At 46.2% G+C, this 21,738-nt stretch overlaps 1 protein-coding gene across 4 annotated transcripts in view; it reads right to left on the bottom strand.

Annotated features, from left to right (window-relative positions):
* ATL1 (atlastin GTPase 1) overlaps positions 1-21,738 on the bottom strand; it is a 67,376-nt gene that overhangs the window by 6,236 nt on the left and 39,402 nt on the right. For all 4 annotated transcript variants that reach the window (XM_040333904.1, XM_040333906.1, XM_040333905.1 and 1 more), the window contains exons 8-13: positions 13,359-13,451; positions 12,905-13,043; positions 8,215-8,342; positions 4,221-4,277; positions 2,713-2,784; positions 1,197-1,628 (exon numbers count right to left, since the gene is read on the bottom strand). In XM_040333904.1, the coding sequence (XP_040189838.1) occupies positions 1,197-1,628; positions 2,713-2,784; positions 4,221-4,277; positions 8,215-8,342; positions 12,905-13,043; positions 13,359-13,451 (921 nt within the window). The remainder of the gene's footprint in view (positions 1-1,196; positions 1,629-2,712; positions 2,785-4,220; positions 4,278-8,214; positions 8,343-12,904; positions 13,044-13,358; positions 13,452-21,738) is intronic.

Below are 21,738 nucleotides of genomic sequence, written 5' to 3'. Positions count from 1 at the left end.
TTTTAGGGTAAAAGTTTGACGCCATTCCACGAGCGGGCGCAATTTTGAAGCGTGACATGTTGGGTATCATTTTACTCGGCGTAACATTATCTTTCACAATATATAAAAAAATTGGGCTAACTTTACTGTTGTCTTATTTTTTTATTCAAAAAAGTGAATTTTTTCCAAAAAAAAGTGCGCTTGTAAGACCACTGCGCAAATACGGTGTGACAAAAAGTATTGCAATGACCGCCATTTTATTCTCTAGGGTGTTAGATTTTTTTTTTAATAATGTTTGGGGGTTTTAAGTAATTTTCTAGCAAAAAAAACTGTTTTAGTCTTGTAAATGCCAAATCTGAAAAACAGCCAAGCTCCTTAAAGCGGAGCTCCACCCTAAAGTGGAACTCACGCTGATCGGAACCCTCCCCCCCTCCGGTGTCACATTTGACACCTTTCAGGGGGGAGGGGGTGCAGATACCTGTCTAAAGACAGGTATTTGCACTCACTTCCGGCCACACAGTTTCGGGAAAACTGCGGGCATGACGTCACCTCCCGTCCTCCCCCCCGTTGTGCTCTGGGAACACTCGGCTCCCAGAGCACAGCGGGAGCCAATCAGCGGCGCAGTGCAACTCGCGCATGTGCCGTAGGGAACCGGGTAGTGAAGCCGGAGCGCTTCACTTCCTGCTTCCCTCACTGAGGATGGCGGGGGGAGCAGCAGAGTGACGAGCGATCGGCTCGTCCTCTGCTGCGGACGGCGCTGGACTCCAGGACAGGTAAGTGTCCTAATATTAAAAGTCAGCAGCTGCAGTATTTGTAGCTGCTGGCTTTTAATATTTTTTTTTTCATGGCACATCCCCTTTAAGTGGTTAAAAGCAAAATGGAAGGATGAGGCAAGTGAAGGAGGACTGCACTAAGGTAAAGGAAGCTATTTAGGGATTTTTTTTTTTTTACCTTTACAACCCCTTTAGAATATCAGGCGCAGAACTGGAACTGGAGACTTTGCCGTCTCCTTAGCCTAGAGCTGAATCAGCAAACCAACGTTACTCATACCTAAAATATTGCTTTTGCATGGACAACCCTTATGATTCTTTTTTTCTTTTTTCTCTCCTTTATGAGAAAGAAAAAACATGGTATCTTGGCTGTGACAGGTTATGCCCCCATTTTTCTCTTGTTGCCATGCACGTCAATGTAAAAGGGAAACAGACAATATACTCTACCTGGTCCCATAAGGCGGCTGCCACCTGATCTATAACTGCTCCAAGTTCCCGGTACTCTCCGGAGTATCTGATATAAGCCCATGTGCACAGTGTGATGAGGGTCAGTCCCATGATCATGTTGCACAAGCTGGCTATAATGTCCAGGCCGATGAAACCAGTGATAGCAGCCAACACATATGTGATGAATATAACCACAAAGAGGGTGGCGGGGGTTCGGGCAGCGTGGAATATGTTCTTGCTGTCGTTGTGTTTGATGTACTGGACATAAAGCTCATCAATCTCATTCTCCAGCTGCTGCAGATATCTTCTGCTGAACTCCTCGCCTCCCATTTTCTTCACGCTGCGGAACAGCTTGACGGAATCGTCCTTTAGCTCCTGGTGTTTATGCTGCAGGTCGGTGGGCGCTAAGAATGGCCGGTCTCCTCCGCATACCTGGAAGGAACAATCTAGGGTTAGGGATGCTTATGACTGATATTTGGACATATACATCGGCGCATATTTACGCCGGCGTAGCGTATCTAATATACGCTACGCCGAAGCAGCGCAGAGAGGCAAGCACCTAATTCACAAAGCACTTGCCTCCCAAACTGCGATGGGTTCCCTCTGCGTAAGCCGTCGTAGGTGGAAGTGGGCGTGAGCCATGCTAATGAGGCGTGACCCCATGCAAATGATTGGCCGAGTGCCATACAAGTACTTAAAACGAACGGCGCATCCGTGGACGTATACCAGTGCGCATGCTCAGAATCACGTCGGAACTACTCCCTAAGATACGACGGATCACTGCCTACGACGTGAACGTAACCTACACCCAGCCCTATTCACGTACTATGTAAACGACGGAAAATACGACGTGTTCCCTGGTCCATACTTTAGCACGAGTTGCGTCTCATATATGGGAAATAACTTTACATCGGACGTACGACTTACGCAAACCGCGTATATTATGCGCCGGGCGCAAGTACGTTCGTGAATCCACGTATCTCCCTCATTTTCATATTTGAATAGGAAATCAATGGGAGCGCCACTTGCGGCCAGCGTAAATATGCGCCCACGATACGCCGGCGTAGGAAAGTTACGTTGGTCAGATGAAGCCTATTTTCAGAGTCCGGCGCATAGATACGACGGCGCATATTTACACTTACGCGGCGTATCTCGAGATACGTCGGCGTAAGTGCTTTGTGAATCCGTGCCATTGCCTATAGACCAGGGATATGCAATTAGCAGACCAGCTGTTGCAAAACTACAAGTCCCATCATGCCTCTGCCTCTGGGTATCATGCTGGTGGCTGTCAGAGTCTTGCTATGCCTCATGGGACTTGTAGTTCTGCAACAGCTGGAGGTCCGCTAATTGCATATTCCTGCGCTACACTGTTTCAGCCTACTACACTGGAATAATTATCTCCGATATACAATTCTCATTTCTGCATCTGGGCCTCAGTGCCGTTTCTGCCTCCGCACCACGCTGCACCCCGCCCACGCGTAAGTGGAAATGATTTCATCAAAATGGATTCACCTACCTCTTCCATTTTCTTATTGTACAAGTCTTTTGCAGTGGCCACGGCTGCCAAGTTGTTCGCTTCTGCTGTAGCCTGATGAGTAAGAGACGATAAAAAGGAGGAGGAGTTTTTAAACTAAACGCAGGCTGATTATTGCGATATCTATATCTAAGGCCTCGTACACACGATCGGTTAACCAGAGGACAACGCTCTGATGGACCGTTTTCATCGGTCAAAACCGATGGTGTGTGGGCCCCATAGGTTATTTAATCATCGGTTAAAAAAAAGCCAACTTGATTTCAGTGGGAGGAATTATGCCCCACTGTTGGTGTCAGTGAAAAAAAAAAGGTGTCTCATTGTTGGTGTCAATGATAAGAATAGTGCTTTGTATCAGTGGGAGGAATAGTGCCTCAAAGGGCCAGATAAAGAAAAGCAAAGGGCAGCATCCGGGCCATGGGCCTCAGTTTGGAGACCACTGATCTAGGTGAATCAATAATCATATTAAATAACCAATATGGTCCATATTTAGGTCCAGCAATTTGGTTTTATCATTAGATTTAATTGTCATTGTATTCATTAGCTGATCAGAGAGTATTAACATAATTTTTTATATTATCAAGGGAAGTGCCGGGGCGTTGCTTCTCCTCCCAGCCAAACAGGAACAGGAAGTTGGCCAAACAGGAACAGGAAGTGAGTCCTAATACTCCCGGCCAATCTGGACTCAGGACCCACTTCCTGAGTGGCCGGGAATAGAAGTAGGAAAACATTAGTGAATACTAATTAGTTAAAGTCACACAACTGGGTTGGCTCAGGGCGTAGTGCTCTGTGCCCCGAGTCCACCTTTTTTGAAGCCAATTAAAGCCTCTGGCTGTAATCAGGTGCTTAAAAAAAAACACCATTGAAATCCATGTGTCCGGCGTCCAGCATGTAGAAATAGGGGCCGGGTGCATGGATTAGGCGGGTTGCGCCCCTGCGCTCCTGATGGAGCGTTCGTCACTGCAGTCAAACAGCTATTTCTTCAGAATAATAAAAGGTAGGAATATGCAACAAAGTTTGTTAAAATCCTCGTAAGGTACATAGACAGGGGCAGACTGACAACTCATGGGCCCCCCGGGCAATAGAATATTATGGGGCCCCCGGGCTTACAGATGGCCACCACGCCAGGAGGCAGTGCAGATGCGGGGCAGCTAAAATCTCTGGATTTTCACATCAAAAGCATGTTGGTATCGGACATATCAGGGACAGATGTAAAAAAAACACAGATTTTTACATACTGTCCCTGGTTTTACTGAGCCTGGCAACCCTGATGGGGCCCCTAGTGGCATGGGGCCCTCGGACAATGCCCGAGTGACTCAATGGTCAGTCCGCCCCTGTACAACATAGATCACCTAGAGGGGAATATTTTTTTCTAAACAAAAGTGCAGTCCCCCTATAATGACTGTAAGCTGTAGTGTATTCAATTTTTGGGGTTTGAGTTTAGATACACTTTAAATCACCTGACAAGCATTTGAAAAACGAAACTCGTTTACCTGTAACATTGATTTTGGGTGTGGTAACTCCTCTCCTTGGTAAATCTTGATGTAGGCCTGTTATGAGAAGAAGCAGTGTTGTATTAGCAAATTATCATCCTAGCTTCCTAATAATAAACACAAGGCCCCTGAAATGCGTTGGAATCCTTTTGTAACTCTCTGACATGCAAAATAAAGATTTCCTGGACTTACTGTACATTATACTAATTAATATTAGGCAAGCTTTATATAGGCCCAACAATGTGCACAACGCTTTACACTAGTGCAGTCTCTGAAAAGTGCTTTTTGAAGGGCGGCCAAGCAGCAGCTTCCAGGTGTTCAGAAGGCCACCCTGTCACCCCTCGAATGATTGTTTGTTTTTTGGCAAACAACAGTTTTGAATGGAACTACCATAAACCAAGTGTTTGGCTTGCAGTTGCAGCCTGGTCCCATTGACTTAAATTGCATTTGAAAGACATAAAATATTACAATTGTCATTTTATTCTCTGGGGTCTCTGCTAAAAAATATATAAGTTTTGAGGTTCTAAGTACTTTTCTAGCAAAAAATACTAATTTAACCACTTAAGGACCGGAAGATTTTTCCCCCTCAATGACCAGGCCATTTTTTTTTTGCGAAACAGCACTGGTGTGTATACGAGGCCTGACAGAACAGAGATCTGTCTATTTACATTGACAGACGTCCATTCTGTCTCTGTGTGGAGCGATTGTGTGATCTTGGGTGTCCGGCGGTCATCGCGACCGCCGGGCATGCGCCTCGGCTCTGTCGTCGTGCCAATCTTAGAGCGGCCAATGTACAGCTACGACGGCTCGCCCAGGGGAGCCAACCTACCGCAGTATAACTGCGGCGACTGGTCCTCAAGTAGTTAAACTGGAACTCTGTGTCCATTTTCGGATGATGGATTGAACAGAAGCTCCATAAGATGTTCAAAGCTTGGGATATTTTTTGATAACCTAACCCTGCTTTAACTGCTTACCGACCAGCCGCCGCAGTTATACAGCGGCAGGTTGGCTCCCCTGCGCGAGAGCCCGTAGCTATACGTCGGCTTTTGCACAGGCCACTAGGGGCACGCGCGTGCCCCCGCTCGCCCCCGACTCCAGTGTGCGTGCCCGGCGAGGACCGGGAGCTGTGTGTGTAAACACACAGCTCCCGGTCCTGTCAGGGAGAGAAATGCTGATCTTCTGTTACCGGCGGCTAACAGAAAGCTCCCGATCACTACTTCCTGATCATGTGACTGTCGTGACAGCCAATCATGGCCCGCTTCCCGGCATCTGAAACCCCTTAAAAGGGTCGGGAGACGCTGGCGCCAAGGGGTTAACAATTAATGGCACATGCATGCGCCTGCAAAGGGGCAGCGGGTTTGACGGCGGTGCGGGAACGTGCTTGATTTTGCACGTATTCCCGCACAGCACTGGGGTGAATGGGCCCTAAAAGTTTTAACTAACTTTTTGAAGATGGTGGCGATCAAAGTTTGCTGAGATTTTCAATTTTTTTTGCCATGAACATGGTGAAAAATGTTTGATTTATCGGCAGGCAGCGATTTCTCCTCCTTTCATAGAGTTGCCATAAATATCTGCAGGTCTGTGGGAAGGCCTGGCTCAGTATATAAGGCCATGTTTTTATTCTGCTGGATGGATGGAGGGGTAGAAATGGAATGAACACATTACAGTCTCGATTACAGAGCGCTGCAGGCCGGGAGGGAGTCCCTGTGGATTGTGGATAAAGTCTGGGCGGGTGTTGCCTGTTTGGCATGTGACTGAATGTGAATACAGAAGGTTCCTTTCCACATCAGTAAACGTATTACAAAGCCTCGCTAATGACAACCATATGATCGCAGGGAGAGGCCGCCAACTCCCTCCACAAAGGATGTCTGGCAGCGGCAAGGAGCAAGGTGACACGCGGGGCTGCGGGATCCAATCCTCCTCCTCTACATTCATTCATTTTCAACATACACTATATTACCAAAAGTATTGGGACGCCTGACTTCACACGCACATGAACTTTAATGGTATCCCAGTCTTAGTCTGTAGGGTTCAATATGGAGTTGGCCCACCATTTACAGCTATAACAGCTTCACCTCTTCTGGGAAGGCCGTCCACAAGGTTTAGGAGTGTGTCTATGGGAATGTTTGACCATTCTTCCAGAAGTGCATTTGTCAGGTCAGGCACTAATGTTGGACGAGAATGCATAGCTCGCAGTCTCCGCTCTAATTCATCCCAAAGGTGTTCTATCGGGTTGAGGTCAGGACTCTGTGCAGGCCCGTCAAGTTCTTCCATCCCAAACTCATCTATGTCTTTATGGACCTTGCTTTGTGCACTGGTCCAAATCATTTGGTGATGTGGGGATTATGGTGTGGGGTTGTTTTTTAGGGGTTGGGCTTGGCCCCTTAGTTCCAGTGAAGGGAACTCTTAAAGCGGGGTTCCAACCACAATTAGCATTTTTTAAATGTATGTCCTTTCATCATGCGTTTTTAAAATTTAAATCCGGTCACTTACTATTTTATAATCCGCCGCCGATCCGCATAGATATTTAAAAAAGATAGTTTATAAAACTATGTCTACACCGTTGTCATTTTGCTTGTGGGCATTGGGAAGCCCACAAGCACCTCCTGCAAGTCTTGGATGGGGAGTGATAATTGGACAGCGCACTGCATCCTGGGAAATGATGACACACATTTCCCAGGAGCATTAGAGGGAGATGATGTCAGGATCCTAGGTGATTCCAAAGGCAGATTTCGTGGGACTGCATAGCAACAGGCATTTCCAGATGAGTAAAAACATTTTTTTTTCTTTTTTTAGGTCTAATGAGCACAATAATGAAAAAAAGATTTTGGGATGGAAACGCCACTTTAAAGTGATTGTAAACCCACTTTTGCAAGTTACACCTACAGGTAAGCCTAGATTAAGGCTTACCTGTAGGTGTAAGCAATATCTCCTAAACCTGCACGGTTTAGGAGATATTAGCTGAATGACAGGACCGCTGTCTACGGCGCATGCCATGCTAAATGCCGAGTTTGATGGCTCCCGCGTGCATGCGCAGAGTGACGTCATCGCCGCTCCGGCCAATCACATCCCCGGAGCGGCGATATGCGGGAGTAACCTCCGGGAGCGATGGATGCGGCCCGGAAGACGGATTCATGGGCTTCGATCTAAGGTAAGCAATGCATAATGAGCTAGTATGCTAGTCATACTAGCTCATTATGGCTTTGTCTTGCAGGGTTTTTTTTTTCAGGGTTAACTTCCTCTTTAAGGAGTCAGCATACCAAGACATTTTGGACAATTTCATGCTCCCAACTTTGTGTGCAGTCATGTTGGAACAAGAAGGGGACATCTCCAAACTGTTCCCACAAAGTTGGGAGCATAAAATTGTCCAAAATGTCTTGGTATGCTGACTCCTTAAGATTTCCCTTCACTGGAACTAAGGGGCCCAACCCAACCCCTGAAAGACAACCGCACATCATAATCCCCCCTCCACCAAATGATTTGGACCAGTGCACAAAGTAAGGCCCATAAAGACATGGATGAGCGAGTTTGGGGTGGAGGAACTTGACTGACCTGCACAGAGTCCTGATCTCAACCCGATAGAACACCTTTGGGATGAATTAGAGTGAAGACTGTGAGCCAGGCCTTCTCGTCCAACATCAGTGCCTGGCCTCACAAATGCACTTCTGGAAGAATGGTCAAACATCTTTTTTCCTCGTCGAGTTCCTCGACAGTCTTCTCGATGAAAAGCATACACACGGCCGTTTTCCTCGGCAAAAAAGCTCTGCCACCAAGTTTCTTGATGGATTCTGTGGAGGAAAACGGTCGTGTGTACGAGGCCTGAGAAAGGAATGTCAATGTGACAGTACAGGTCTACTTATGCAGTATTTCTTGTATAGAATTGGTAGTTGGCTGATCGTACTTATTGCCTGGCATTACTCTGTACCCCAGGCCATTACCTATCTGTATTTAAAAGGGGTGGAGCCATTTGGAATTTTCACACTTTATCCATTACCTTGAAATACTCCACCAGGCCACGGCACGTTATTTTATTGCCATTGATTTCCTTAACATCCAAGTTCTCCGGGCTCAGGAGCCAAGGTATAAACACTTTTAGGTTCCTTATAAACTCTTCATCGATTTCTGTAAGAAGAGGAGTGATATTGGGGTCAGTATACATGGGACTAGCTGTCCTTCTTTTGGATCTTTGTGCCTAGTTTTTACCTTCCATGGGTTAAAGGTCCAAAAAAAATTAATTCGATTTTTATAAAATCAGCATTTTATATATATATATATATACAGGGTTTGACAAATTTGCTTGAAATCTAGGAGCCAGCTAAAAAAGTTAGGAGCCAAAAAACGCACCCCGTCCCGCCGAGCTTGCGGCGCAGAAGCAAACGCATACGTGAGTGGCGCCCGCATATGTAAACGCTGTTTAAACCACACAAGTGAGGTATTGCCGCGATTGGTAGAGCGAGAGCAATAATTCTAGCCCTAGATCTCCTCTGTAACTCAAAACATGCAACCTGTAGAATTTTTTAAACGCCGCCTATGGAGATTTTAAAGTGTAAAAGTTTGTTGCCATTCCACGAGCGGACGCAATTTTGAAGCGTGACATGTGGGGTATCTATTTACTCGGCGTAACATTATCTTTCACAATATAAAAAAGAAATTGGGCTAACTTTACTGTTGTCTTATTTTTTTATTAAAAAAAGTGTATTTTTTCTCCAAAAAGTGCGCTTGTAAGACCGCTGCGCAAATACGGTGTGACAGAAAGTATTGCAACGACCGCCATTTTATTCTCTATGGTGTTAGAATAAAAAAAATATATAATGTTTGTGGGTTCTAATTAGAAGGAAGGAGATGGCAGTGAAAACACTGGGGAAGCTCCATTAGAATTGCTTTTTTACTTGTCATGCCAACAGCCACCACAAGATGGCGACAGATCACAGAAGGAAGGCTTAGGCCTGCAGAAGGCCGCAAAGCCGCGGCCTCAATTATCGGCCTGATAATTTTTTCAATTTTTTTTTCAAAATTGTCGCTCTATTTTTGTTTATAGCGCACAAAATAAAAACCGCAGAGGTGATTCAAATACCACCAAAAGAAAGCTCTATTTGTGGGAAAAAAGGACGCCAATTTTGTTTGGGAGCAACATCGCACGACCGTGCAATTGTCAGTTAAAGCGACGCAGTGCCGAATCGCAAAAACTGGCCAGGTCCTTTACCTGTGTAATGGTCCGGGTTTTAAGTGGTTAAAGCAGAGTTCCACCCAAAAGTGGAACTTCCGCTCATTTGACACAGCCGATCACACGCCATCAGCTCATTACGGAGATAGGGGTCGCACCTTGTCCGTGGGTGCGCAAGAGTGGTGACACTGGGGCAACGTCATATGACATAGTCTCAAGGGGGATCCCGACCGCCGTCATTTTACTATACGGTGGGCGGGAAGTGGTTAAGGCCCATAGTTCCTTTTCCAAAAAAAAAGAGACATTTTTCAGTGAGTAGCTCCTTCCTGCTTACTTCCTGTCCCGGAATTCCATTGAAGGACACAGCAATCAGTCTCTGATAAAGCCCCATTCTGCTATAAGAAGCTGATAAGACAGAACAATGGGCTGAACTTGGTTTCACAACAAATGTAAATACATTAACAAGTTGGCATTGTCTCAGCCTGCCCTACCATGATCCTGCTTCATATGTGACAGTTTCCTTTTTAAACTTTTACACTGCTAGCAATATTTCTGAGATAGGTCACTACTATACTCAGGGTGAGATTTAGACCTTGGAAGGCCCAGGGCACTGGTTTGGTTGGCCCTCGTACACAGAGCTGGTTTACATTCTCAATGACAATCACACATTTTCCAAATGCATGACACAAGGCCATTGTGAGGTCATGCGTGCACGCGCAAATGGGTCATAGGCTATCTTCTTTGAAGCTGTTAAGTATGGCCGTCGTTCCCGCGTATAATTTAAAAAAAAAATTTCGTTTGCGTAAGTTGTCCGTGAATTGGGCTGGACGTAATTTACGTCCACGTCAAAACAATGACGTCCTTGCGACGTCATTTAGCGCAATGCACGGCGGGAAATTTAGGGACGGCGCATGCGCAGTTCGTTCGGTGCGGGGACGCGCTTCATTTAAATGAAACACGCCCCCCTACTCACCGATTTGAATTAGGCGCCGTTACGCCGCGAGAGATACACTACGCCAAATTATTTCAGGATTCAAACCAAAAAAAGTAAGTTACGGCGGCGTAGCGTATCTCAGATACGCTGCGCCGGGGCAGATCTTTGTGAAGCCTCGTACACACGGCCGAGGAACTCGACGTGCCAAACACATCGAGTTCCTCGGCCAGTTCAGCCCTGAAGCCGCCGAGGAGCTCGGCGGGACGAGAGCTCCCATAGAACAACGAGGAAATAGAGAACATGTTCTCTATTTCCTCGCCGAGCTCCTCGTCGGCTTCCTCGGCCGAAAGTGTACACACGACCAGTTTCCTCGGCAGAATTCAGCCAGAAACTCGGTCGGAAGCTGAATTCTGCCGAGGAAACTGGTCGTGTGTACGGGGCCTGAATCTGCCCCTAGGGGTTTATAATTTCATGTTGTGTTGACTTTTTAATTATAAATCAAGAAAATTACTTTCTTATAGGTATTGTCAGTGTTTCCATATCATGTTTATACTGTTCAAATATTCACTGTGTTAAGTTTTCAATAGGACTTCTGTCATTTCTCAGGTTGTCAGTAAAAAATGTGCTCCGCCAGTAAAATTGTTTTGTCTGTAAAAAATGCTGTGGGAGGTTGGCAACCCTGGCCACGACCATGACTCCCATGCGCAGGTGCGGGAGTGACGTTATTGCGGCTTGGTCATTCGAACAGCTGGAGCCTGCGAACCTGAAAGGAAGACCGGGTGAAGATGGATACCTGTCAGTGGTGACAGGGCGCTGCTGGAGGGTGTCATTTTAAGGCAAGTCTTTCATAATGTGCTAGTATGTCATTATGTCATTACCTTGGAGGAGTTCCTTTTTTTTGTTGGCAGACTTAACGACTTTAAGAATGTAAACATTCTATGTGTGGTTCGCTTGAGCTGCCAAAATTTGCTTTTAAAAGCATATACCAGTCTAGAGTAATATACAAGTCTAGATAACGGCCTACAAATAATACTTCCCAAGATATATTTAACAAAAGAAAGTCTTTTCTTTTTATTATTATTATATAAATTAGATGAATAATATCCTTGCTATAGTTGTAGGCCATTTACATATCTTATAAAGCCTGACTGGAATACTCCCAGGGCATTGCTAAGTGAGGCCTAGTCATCAGCGCTCACCTCCACCATCACAGGAGTGAGCGTTTCCTCCGATTCAAACCCCCTCACATACTCTCTCTCTCCCCTGATGCCGTAGCTTTGAGTTCAGCATTTGAGAGCTCACTCCTGTGATGGTGGAGGTGAGCAGTGATGACTAGGCCTCAGGGGAAAGGGAGCAACTTCCCTCCTAAATTTCTTAATACTGGAAGCTTAGTATACATTCCACCCTGGATGTACAGGTGGCAGGACATTGTCGCAGGCATTTTACAATTCTATAGTGTATAATACACCTAAAACAATTCCCATGCACCACTAAAGTGTTCGGGTTTGGCTTGAAGAAAAGTTGGCAATCCTACCTGGGAGTATTCCAGTCAGGTTTCATAAGGTATGTAAATGGCCTACAACTATAGCAAGGGTTTTATTCAACTTTAGTCAGAGCTGCACAGTTCCCCTTATCTGCATAGACAGTTTTGTGGTAAATGTGATCTATTACTTTAAGTACAACCAGCCTGTCTGATTTATTTACATATGATTACTGCTGGCAGCTATAGCAGTAATCATTGGGGTGGATTCAAGAAGCAATTGCGCCTGTGTAACCATACTTACTTGCCCCCGGCATAACGAGTGCTCCTGATTCAGGAACCTCGTTACGCCGACTGCAGCCTAAGATCTGCGCGGCATAAGGCTCTTATGCCCGCATATCTTAGGCTGCATTCTTGCGATGGCCGCTAGGTGGCGTTCCCGTTGTGCTCAGCGTATAGTATGCAAATTGCATACTAACACCGATTCACAACGTTGCGCGAGCCCTGCGTACGCAATTTTCGTAGTTTCCTTACGGCGTTTTTTGCGTAAGGCTGCCCCTGCTATTAGCAGGGGCAGCCAATGTTACGTATACCCGTCGTTCCCACGTCGCAAAATTTGAATTTTACGTAGTTTGCGTAAGTGATTAGTGAATGGAGCTGGACGCCATTCACGTTCACTTTGAAGCAAATGACGTCCTAATTTAAATGATTCCCGCCCCCTACGGGATCATTTAAATTGCGCGCGCTTGCGCCGGGCATTTTGCCGGCGCGCCCACGCAATTTACAGAGTTTCTGCTTCGTGAATCGAGGGCAGCGCAAAAAAATTGCGGGGGCGCAGGGCAAAATCGTTGCCCTGCGCCTCCGTAATAAATGCGCAAATCTACTTGAATCCGGCCCATTGTGTTCTGCCGGCAGAGAAGGCTCCACGGGATGCATTCTCCCATCAACACAGTCAACCATTTTTCTTTTCTTTCCACCTGTGGTTTCAGGAAAGAAAATCGCATTATCTATGACTTGCCTTAGGGCGGACTTTGACCCTTCGTTTTCATGGAGTAGCATCCATTGAAAATCAGATGGAAGCCATTGTGTGGATACTAATAACTTACCTCTAAGTTTGCCATCAAAATTGGGGTTGGTGGCTACGGTGAGGCCGGGATGTGGCAGGAGGAAGCAGGAGATGTTGGTAAAACAAGAGTGGATGTGTTTCCTGACATTCTGCAATTCTTCGTGCTGATTCTCGGACACCTGACACAGCAGATCAATACACACGTTTAGTTCAGCGGCAAAGAAAATGTAATTCTGCAGTTTAAAGTAGATGTAAGCCCAAACTGAATAACATTTCTTAAGCTCAAGCTCTGTGTACCATAAACAATTGCCATTTTATTTTTTTCACCATTGCAATGGAGTTCTTCCTGCACTGAATGGGTCAATTTTCCTGGAATTTTATTTCTAAAAACGACTTAATTTATAAGGACAGTGCTATAAATGGTATTCATCATCTTGCTTCTTTATGTTTGCACAGTCTCTTAATGGGAAAACAGAAAAAAATGATTGACAAACCTTCAGGCGTTTTTCTAGAAACTTTACTCCACCGTCAGAACCATAAGGAAATTCATATGGAAAGCTCCAATCCCGTACAAGAAAGATCAAAGACTGTAAAAAAAAAAAAAGATATTGTTAAAAGAAACCTCTACCAAGAGATATAAGGGGGCTGCCATTGCTAAACATGTCAGTTGCCTGATTGTATTTATGACAAATTTGCAGCGTTTTTTGTCCTTTGAAACGGTTCTGTTCAAAATTGCTAATTTTCAGGTGACTTTTTTTATCCAGTTGGAACATTCTTCATGGGTAACCGAACCAGAAAAATTCTGCATGATGGCCACTAGATGTTGCAGATGATCAGAGGCAATATATCTTAATTTCTATGATCCTCAACTCCATCTAGTGGCCATAATGTGGTATTTTTCTTCATTTTTGACTTGGGGGGAAATAAGGCCAAATAACTATTGCACAGAACAGTTCATGCAGTTTCACAGGACGAACTGCTCTGCAGATTTTTTTATAAACGCACCCCTTTGTGTCACTTACCCAGACCAAGCATACAGATTAGAAAAGTCACAACATTTTTTCTGCAAACTCATACCAGGTCAGTTCAGAAAGTGCTGAGGCCACTGGATTAGCACGACAGTCAGGGATTTGGCACTTTCAGAAGGAAAACTCAGTAAAGGCAGGTTACATATTTCTGTTTTCTTACTCTTAGGCCCCGTACACACGACCAAACATGTATGCTGAAACTGGTCCGCGGGCCAGTTTCAGCAGACATGTTCGGTCGTGTGTAGGCGCGAGCGGGCCGAATTCCAGCAAACATTTGCCCGCCGGGCCTTTTCCCAGCGGGCAAATATTCCTGGACGTGTTTTAAAACCGTCCGCTGGAATCCTGCCCGCTCGGACATGTACGGTCGTCAGTACAGACCTACCGTACATGTCCAGGCGCCCGCCGTCCCTCGCATGCGTCGAATGACTTCGACGCATGCGTGGAAGCCTTTAAATGGCAGGCCCGCCCACATCTCCGCGTCATCGCCGCGTCATCGTCGCGGCGACGACGCGGACACGCCCCGCGTATTGTTTACGCGCGGACTTCTGTACGATGGTGTGTACAACCATCGTACAGAAGCCCTCTGGCAGACATGTACGGTGAAAACGGTCTGACGGACCGCTTTCACCATACATGTTTGTTCGTGTGTACCCGGCCTCACTCTATTACTCAGAAATCACACACTTCTAATATTTTTATATTTTAGGCAATTCTGGCATGTCTCTCCTACACATAAAAAATCATCTTTTTTTTTTGCTAGAAAATTAATCTGAACCCCCAAAAAACGTTATATATATTTTTAAGCCGAGGCCCTAGAGAATAAAATGGTTGGTGTTGCGATTTTGTATGTGACACGCAGCCATTTTTCAAATGCATGTAGAATTTTTTTTTTATGAATTTAAATTAGAAAAACACAATATGTAACCCAATTTTTGGTAAAAAAAATAAAAATTAAAATGGCATATGCTTGTGGAATGCCGCCAAACTACGGTACTTAAAAATCTCAGTTACAGAGAAGGTCTGGCGCTAGAATTATTCGGCCAGATTCACGAACAATTACGGCGGCGTAACGTATCCCCTTTACGTTACTCCGCCGCAAGTTTTCGTCGTAAGTGCTTGATTCACAAAGCACTTGCGTGTAAATTTGCGGCAGCGTAAAGCCGTCCGGCGCAAGCCCGCCTAATTCAAATGGGACGTGTACCATTTAAATTAGGCGCGTTCCCGTGCCAAACGTTCTGCGCATGCTCCGTTAGGAAATTTCCCGCCGTGCTTTGCGCGAAATTACGGCGCCCCGACGTGTTTTTTGAACGGCGACGTGCGTAACGTCCTTTCGCATTCCCGGACATCTTACGCAAAAAAAAAAAAATTGAAATTCGACGCGGGAACGACGGCCATACTTTAACATGGGCTGTCTATTGTTACACCACCTAAATAGCAGCCGTAACTTTGCGACGCGAAAAGCCGACTAGCGACGATGTAAGAGAATGGATCGAACGCGCGTACCTTCGTGGATCGCCGTAAACAGCTAATTTGCATACAAGACGCGGAAAACGACGCAAACTCCACCCAGCGGTCGCCAAAGTATTGCATCCTAAGATCCGAAGGCGTACGAAGCCGTACACCTGTCGGATCTTAGCCAAAAGCCGTCGTTACTTTATTTGTGAATTACAAATAAAGATACGACGCGCCAAATTTGAAAGTATCAGCAGATACTCCGGCGTACTTTTTCTGTGAATCTGGCCCACTGTTCTTGCTATAATGTTCGTGGCAATACTTCACATTTGTGGTGCGAACACCATCTACATTTGCCTTAGTATGGGTTTGCTTCTGCACGCAAAAGGGGAGCTTTAAAGACATGTTTTTCTGTTTTTTGTTTTTTACACTGTCCCATTAATTTTTTGAAATGTAAACATCCCTTATGATAGAAATAAGGCGTGACAGGTCCTCTTTATGAAGACATCTGGGGTCTATAAGACCCCAGATCTCTCCTCTACTCTGGAAAGTATGAGATTTTAAAAAAAACATTGATCTTTGCTTTTCAGGGGAAAAAAAGGCAGTGTTTACATCTGCCAGAGACTGAAGTGACGCCACAACATCACTTCCGGCCTCCCAGGATCATAGAGATGGCCGGGGACCATCACAAAGATTCACAAAGAGTTACGCCGGCGTATCAGTAGATACGCCGTCGTAACCCGGAATCTAAGCCGTCGTAGGTTTAAGTGTATTCTCAAACTGAGATACACTTAAGCCTGCGCCGTCGTATCTTAGCTGTCTAGTTCCGCCGGCCGCTAGGGGCGTGAACACCGATTTACGCCTAGAATGCGTAAATCAGCGAGATACGCCGATTCACGAACGTACGATTGCCCGTCGCAGTAAAGATACGCCGTTTACGTAAGGCATTTTCCGGCGTAAAGTTAGTCGAACAAATAGCTGGCCTAGTCAATGTTAAGTATGGCCGCCGTTCCCGCGTCGAAATTTGAAAAATTTACGTCGTTTGCGTAAGTCGTCCGTGAATGGGGCTGGACGTCATTTATGTTCACGTCGAAACCAATACGTCCTTGCAGCGTACTTTGGAGCAATGCACACTGGGATATGTCCACAGACGGCGCATGCGCCGTTCGTAAAAAACGTCAATCACGTCGGGTCACGAGTAATTTACATAAAACACGCCCCCCTCATCCTCATTTGAATTGGGCGCGCTTACGCCGGCCCATTGACGCTACGCCGCCGTAACTTAGGAGGCAAGTGCTTTGTGAATACAGCACTTGCCTCACTGACTTACGGCGGCATAGCGTATATGCGATACGCTACGCCGCCTCAAAAGTGAGCCACCCTACCTGAATCCAGCTATAAATGTTTGCTTTTGGGTTTAACATCATTTTAAACTAAAAATAATAAAATGAACAATTCATATAGTTAAAAACGATATGAATCCAATGTGCAATAAAGGATAAAAAACACGTTCATTTTATATTGCACAGTGGATTTATCCGAATTCATTAATTTGCATCATTTTTAACTGACATTGTTAATGTTTTTTAGTTTAAAGCTCTTTCCTATCCAGATGTCTTTCTTATCTTCACTGACAAATATGCAGCGTGTTCCATTTCAGGACATTTCACAATGTGCCACGAAACAAGCGTGGATGGGAATCAGATAAAATGTTTTTTTTTTTTCTTTATGTTGTTCTAAAAGATTTTAAAGGGACGAAGAGATTCCTGGTGTGTGAGCCCTTTCACCGTTATGCATACAAAGTGGGTGTATTTGCTCTGCTTGCATTTATGCACATTTGGTATGTTTTATCAGTGTTTATATATATTTTATATGTGAGCCTTTTTCTTCATTCTAAGGCCGGGTACTAACGAGCAAACATGTACGATGAAACCGGTCCGTCGGACCGTTTTCACCGTACATGTCTGCCAGAGGGCTTCTGTACGATGGCTGTACTAACCATCGTACAGAAGTCCGCGCGTAAACAATACGCGGGGCGTGGCCGCGTCGTCGCCGCGACGATGACGCGGCGACGTGGGCGGGCCTGCCATTTAAAGGCTTCCACGCATGCGTCGAAGTCATTCGACGCATGCGAGGGACGGCGGGCGCTCGGACATGTACGGTAGGTCTGTACTGACGACCGTACATGTCCGAGCGGGCAGGATTCCAGCGGACGGTTTTAAAACACGTCCAGGAATATTTGTCTGCTGGGAAAAGGCCCGGCGGGCAAATGTTTGCTGGAATTCGGCCCGCTCGCGCCTACACACGACCGAACATGTATGCTGAAACTGGTCCGCGGACCAGTTTCAGCATACATGTTTGGTTGTGTGTACGGGGCCTAAGGAAGGCACTAGGAGGATTATGGCAGCAGTCTACCTCTCACACCCAGGATACTTTCTTAGTTTGCTTTCCTCCTCTGAATGCCAGAACTGTACCCAGCCGTCAGAGAAAATCTGCTTAAAAAGATGCCTAAAGCCTCATATTGCAGATGCATTTCGTCTAGGTTCACATCTATGCTGTTGCGGTTGATGTGTTTTTCAGGCGCGTTTTGTGGTGTGTTTTGCCTTTTTAAACCTGCGCTTTTGATGCATTTTTGCATGCAGTTTTCATGCATTTTGCATATAGCTGGTTGCTAAGGAGCGGACCGGGAAGCCGGCTGCCGCGTCCTTAACAACCGAGGAGTTATTAGATATCAGCGGGGCTCCCCACTGACAGCTGAATGTAAAAATAAAAATTACTGCCAATAAATTAAAAAAAAAAAACTGTGTGGGGTCCCTCCCCAAATCCATACCAGGCCCTAAAATAAAAAAAATGGCGTGGGCCCCCCCAAATTTACACCAGACCCTTATCCGACTGTGCAGCCTGGCAGGTCAGGAAAGGGAGGGGATGAGTGAGTGATAACCCCCCCCCCCCCTGCCACGCTGCAACCATACAAGGCCACATGCCCTCAACATGGAGGGACATGTTGATGGGGACAAGGGCCTCTTCCCCACAACCCTGGGCTGTGGTTTTGGGGGCTTGCGGGCGAGGGGGCATAAACTCATTCATAAACACAGTTTTTAAAAATTCCTTTATTAAAAAAAAAAAAAATGTTCCCCGATCTAGACCTATCATTAATCACGCCGCACGCCGTCCCCAGAAAAAAAAAGAAAGAAAAAAAGCTCTGCATTTGTCGAAGGCTATCTGCCAACTGCCCACTCCTCCATCTGACAGTTCTTAAATAGACAAGGGGTGGGGTCACCAGGTGGCAAAACCTGGTGGCCCCACCCCCTTATGAAATCACTGCCCGATGCTTGCAGAGCAAGTGCCTGATATGGATTTCCGGGGGACTCTACGCAGTTTTTTTCACAATTTTTTTTTTTTTGCCGGCAAATCTTTTTTTTACATTCATCTGTTAGCGGGGAAGCCCGCTGACAGTTGATGACTCATCAGTTGTTAAGGAGACTTTCCGGCCTGTTCCCTAGCTACCAGCTATATACAGTGTTTTTTAAGGAAATAAAAAATGCAACACTTGCGTTTTTGGTACGAATCCATTGAAGTCGCAAAACGAAATCTGCTGTGAAAAAAAAAGTCCCCGACCCTATTCAAAAAATGCAGCAGCGCAAAACGCACAGATGTGAACTACATCCATAGGAAACCATGTTAAATGGACTGTAGTGTGTTTCTGAAAAATGAAAAACGCACCAAAAAGCGCATAGGTGTGAACGTAGGGTTAGACAAATCACAAAGAGTTTTGGCAGAAAAAATCTTGTAAACTTATGTAACGTGTTTAGTTGTGTTAAGCCTTTGGTTGTTAATTCATGTAATTGGCCAGAACAATAATTTATTCTTGCCATTCAAATGAATTAACTCTCAAGTGCTTAACGTGCCTAGCGCTTAGGCGCGTTTAGGCACGTCAAGCGTTTTTTGTCTGCCAAAACTCTGCTGCTCCTAGGCATCCTGGCTATGTTTTTTTTTCTGCCTCTAATGTCCTCTAAATGCCTATGTGTGCATGGACACATTGAGGGATATTTACTAAAACTGGTGCACACAGAATCTGGTACAGCTGGGCATGGTAACCAATTGGCTTCTAAATTCAGCTTGTTCAATCGAGCTTAGACAATATGGCCAGGTTCACACTGGTACACGACGGTCGATCTGACTTGCGACATCGGTCCTACATTGGTCCTACTTCCATCTGACTTGAATGAACAGGATACGATGTTCTGACTTTGGGATAGTCCGACTTGTCCTTTGATCAATCAAAACATTCCCAGTAAGGCCCCGTACACACGATAGAATCCATCCGCTGAAAAATCTCAGCGGATCGGTTTCATCGGATAGATTCTATGGTGTGTACATTCCAGCGGATATTTATCCGCGGATATTTCCGAATTCCAGCAGATAAAAATTTGTAGACATGTCTACAAATCTATCTGCTGGAATCCATCCCAATGGATGGATCCGCTGGTCTGTACAGACTCACCGGATCGATCCGTCCGAAGGGATCCCCCGCATGCGTCGTAATGATTCGACGCATGCGTGGAATTCCTTTTATGACAGCGTCACGCACGTCGCCGCGTCATCATCGCGGCGACGGCGCGACACGTCATCGCGAGGGGATTTCGGAGTGGATTTCGATCCGATGGTGAGTACACTCCATCGGATCCAAATTCGTGGAAATCCTCGAGAGGATTTATCCGCGGATACGGTCCGTTGGACAGTATCCGCGGATAAATCCTCTCGTGTGTACTAGGCCTATGACATAAATTCCCTTTCCTTCTGCGGTAATCACCATGTCGGATGTCACAAGCCGGATTGGAAGGACAGGGATCTGACTTTGATCCGACTTCAATGATATTGAATGGGCTGAAAATGGACCGAAGTCAGACTAATATAGTGCAGGAACCTTTTTCAAATTAATACCGACTTGTATCGGACCAGTTAAGACGGCTCTCATAGGGAACCATTCATTTGTACACGTCATGCGACATGTGCTCTCAAAGCGTATGTCGCACCAGTGGGAACTAAGGGAGGAAAAAATAAGGGGCCAGACGCCCCTAAGATCAGCTGACAAATGTCCAGTGTCCATTAGGCTTTAATATATAGGTCACATGGAGACAGCATCATATAATATCTGTAGGAGAGGGGCAAGAAAGGGTTAACAAGAAAAAAAATTGTGTCCCTGCAGCAGAATAAATGGTTCAGCAGCTGCAGCTGCATTAATTCTGTGCCCAATCATAAGTACTGATCTCTTTCCTTCACTGGTTGTTAGGCACTGTACAACACTGCAAATATTACCATGTGATCGCTGTGGAGACCAATCGCAGAAATCACATGGTAGCCAGCCGCTCGGATCGGCTGGGTACATTGTCTCCAATGACCGCAAGGTACAGTGTCTCCAGTGACGGCAGTGTACAGTGTCTCTTGTGACGGCTGGGTGCAGTGTCTCTAGTGACGGCTAGGTACAGTGTCTCTAATGACGGCTGGGTAGAGTGTTTCCAGTGACGGCTGGTTATAGTGTCTCCAGTGACAGCTGGATACAGTGTCTCCAGTGACGGCTGGGTACAGTGTCTCCAGTGATGGCTGGGTAGTGTCTCCAGTGAAGGCTGGGTACAGTGTCTCCAGTGAAGGCTGGGTACAGTGTCTCCAGTGACGGCTGGGTACAGTGTCTCCAGTGACGGCTGGGTACAGTGTCTCCAGTGACGGCTGGTTACTTTGTCTCCAGTGACGGCTGGGTACAGTGTCTCCAGTGACCGCTGGGTACAGTGTCTCCAGTGACACTGGTTACATTGTCTCCAGTGACGGCTGGTTACAGTGTCTCCAGTGACGGATGGGTACAGTGTCTCCAGTGACGGCTGGTTGCACTGTCTCCAATGACGGCTGGTTACAGTGTCTCCAGTGACGGCTGGTTACAGTGTCTCCAGTGACGGCTGGTTACAGTGTCTCCAGTGACGGCTGGTTACAGTGTCTCCAGTGACGGCTGATTACAGTGTCTCCAGTGACGGCTGGTTACAGTGTCTCCAGTGACGGCTGGTTACAGTGTCTCCAGTGACGGCTGGTTGCAGTGTCTCTCTAGTGACGGCAGGGTGCAGTGTCTCTCTAGTGACGCAGGGTGCAGTGTCTCGAGTGACGCAGGGTGCAGTGTCTCGAGTGACGCAGGGTGCAGTGTCTCCAGTGATGGCAGGGTGCAGTGTCTCGAGTGACGCAGGGTGCAGTGTCTCGAGTGACGCAGGGTGCAGTGTCTCCAGTGATGGCAGGGTGCAGTGTCTCGAGTGACGCAGGGTGCAGTGTCTCCAGTGACGGCTGGTTGCAGTGTCTCTAGTGATGGCTGGGTGAAGTGTCTCTAGTGACAGCTGGTACAATGTCTCCAGTG

This window comes from Rana temporaria, chromosome 13 (genome assembly GCF_905171775.1).
Source record: "Rana temporaria chromosome 13, aRanTem1.1, whole genome shotgun sequence".
In the NCBI taxonomy this organism is placed as follows: domain Eukaryota; kingdom Metazoa; phylum Chordata; class Amphibia; order Anura; family Ranidae; genus Rana; species Rana temporaria.
Note: the sequence above shows the minus strand (reverse complement) of the source record. Positions and strands in the feature narration are given on the sequence as shown.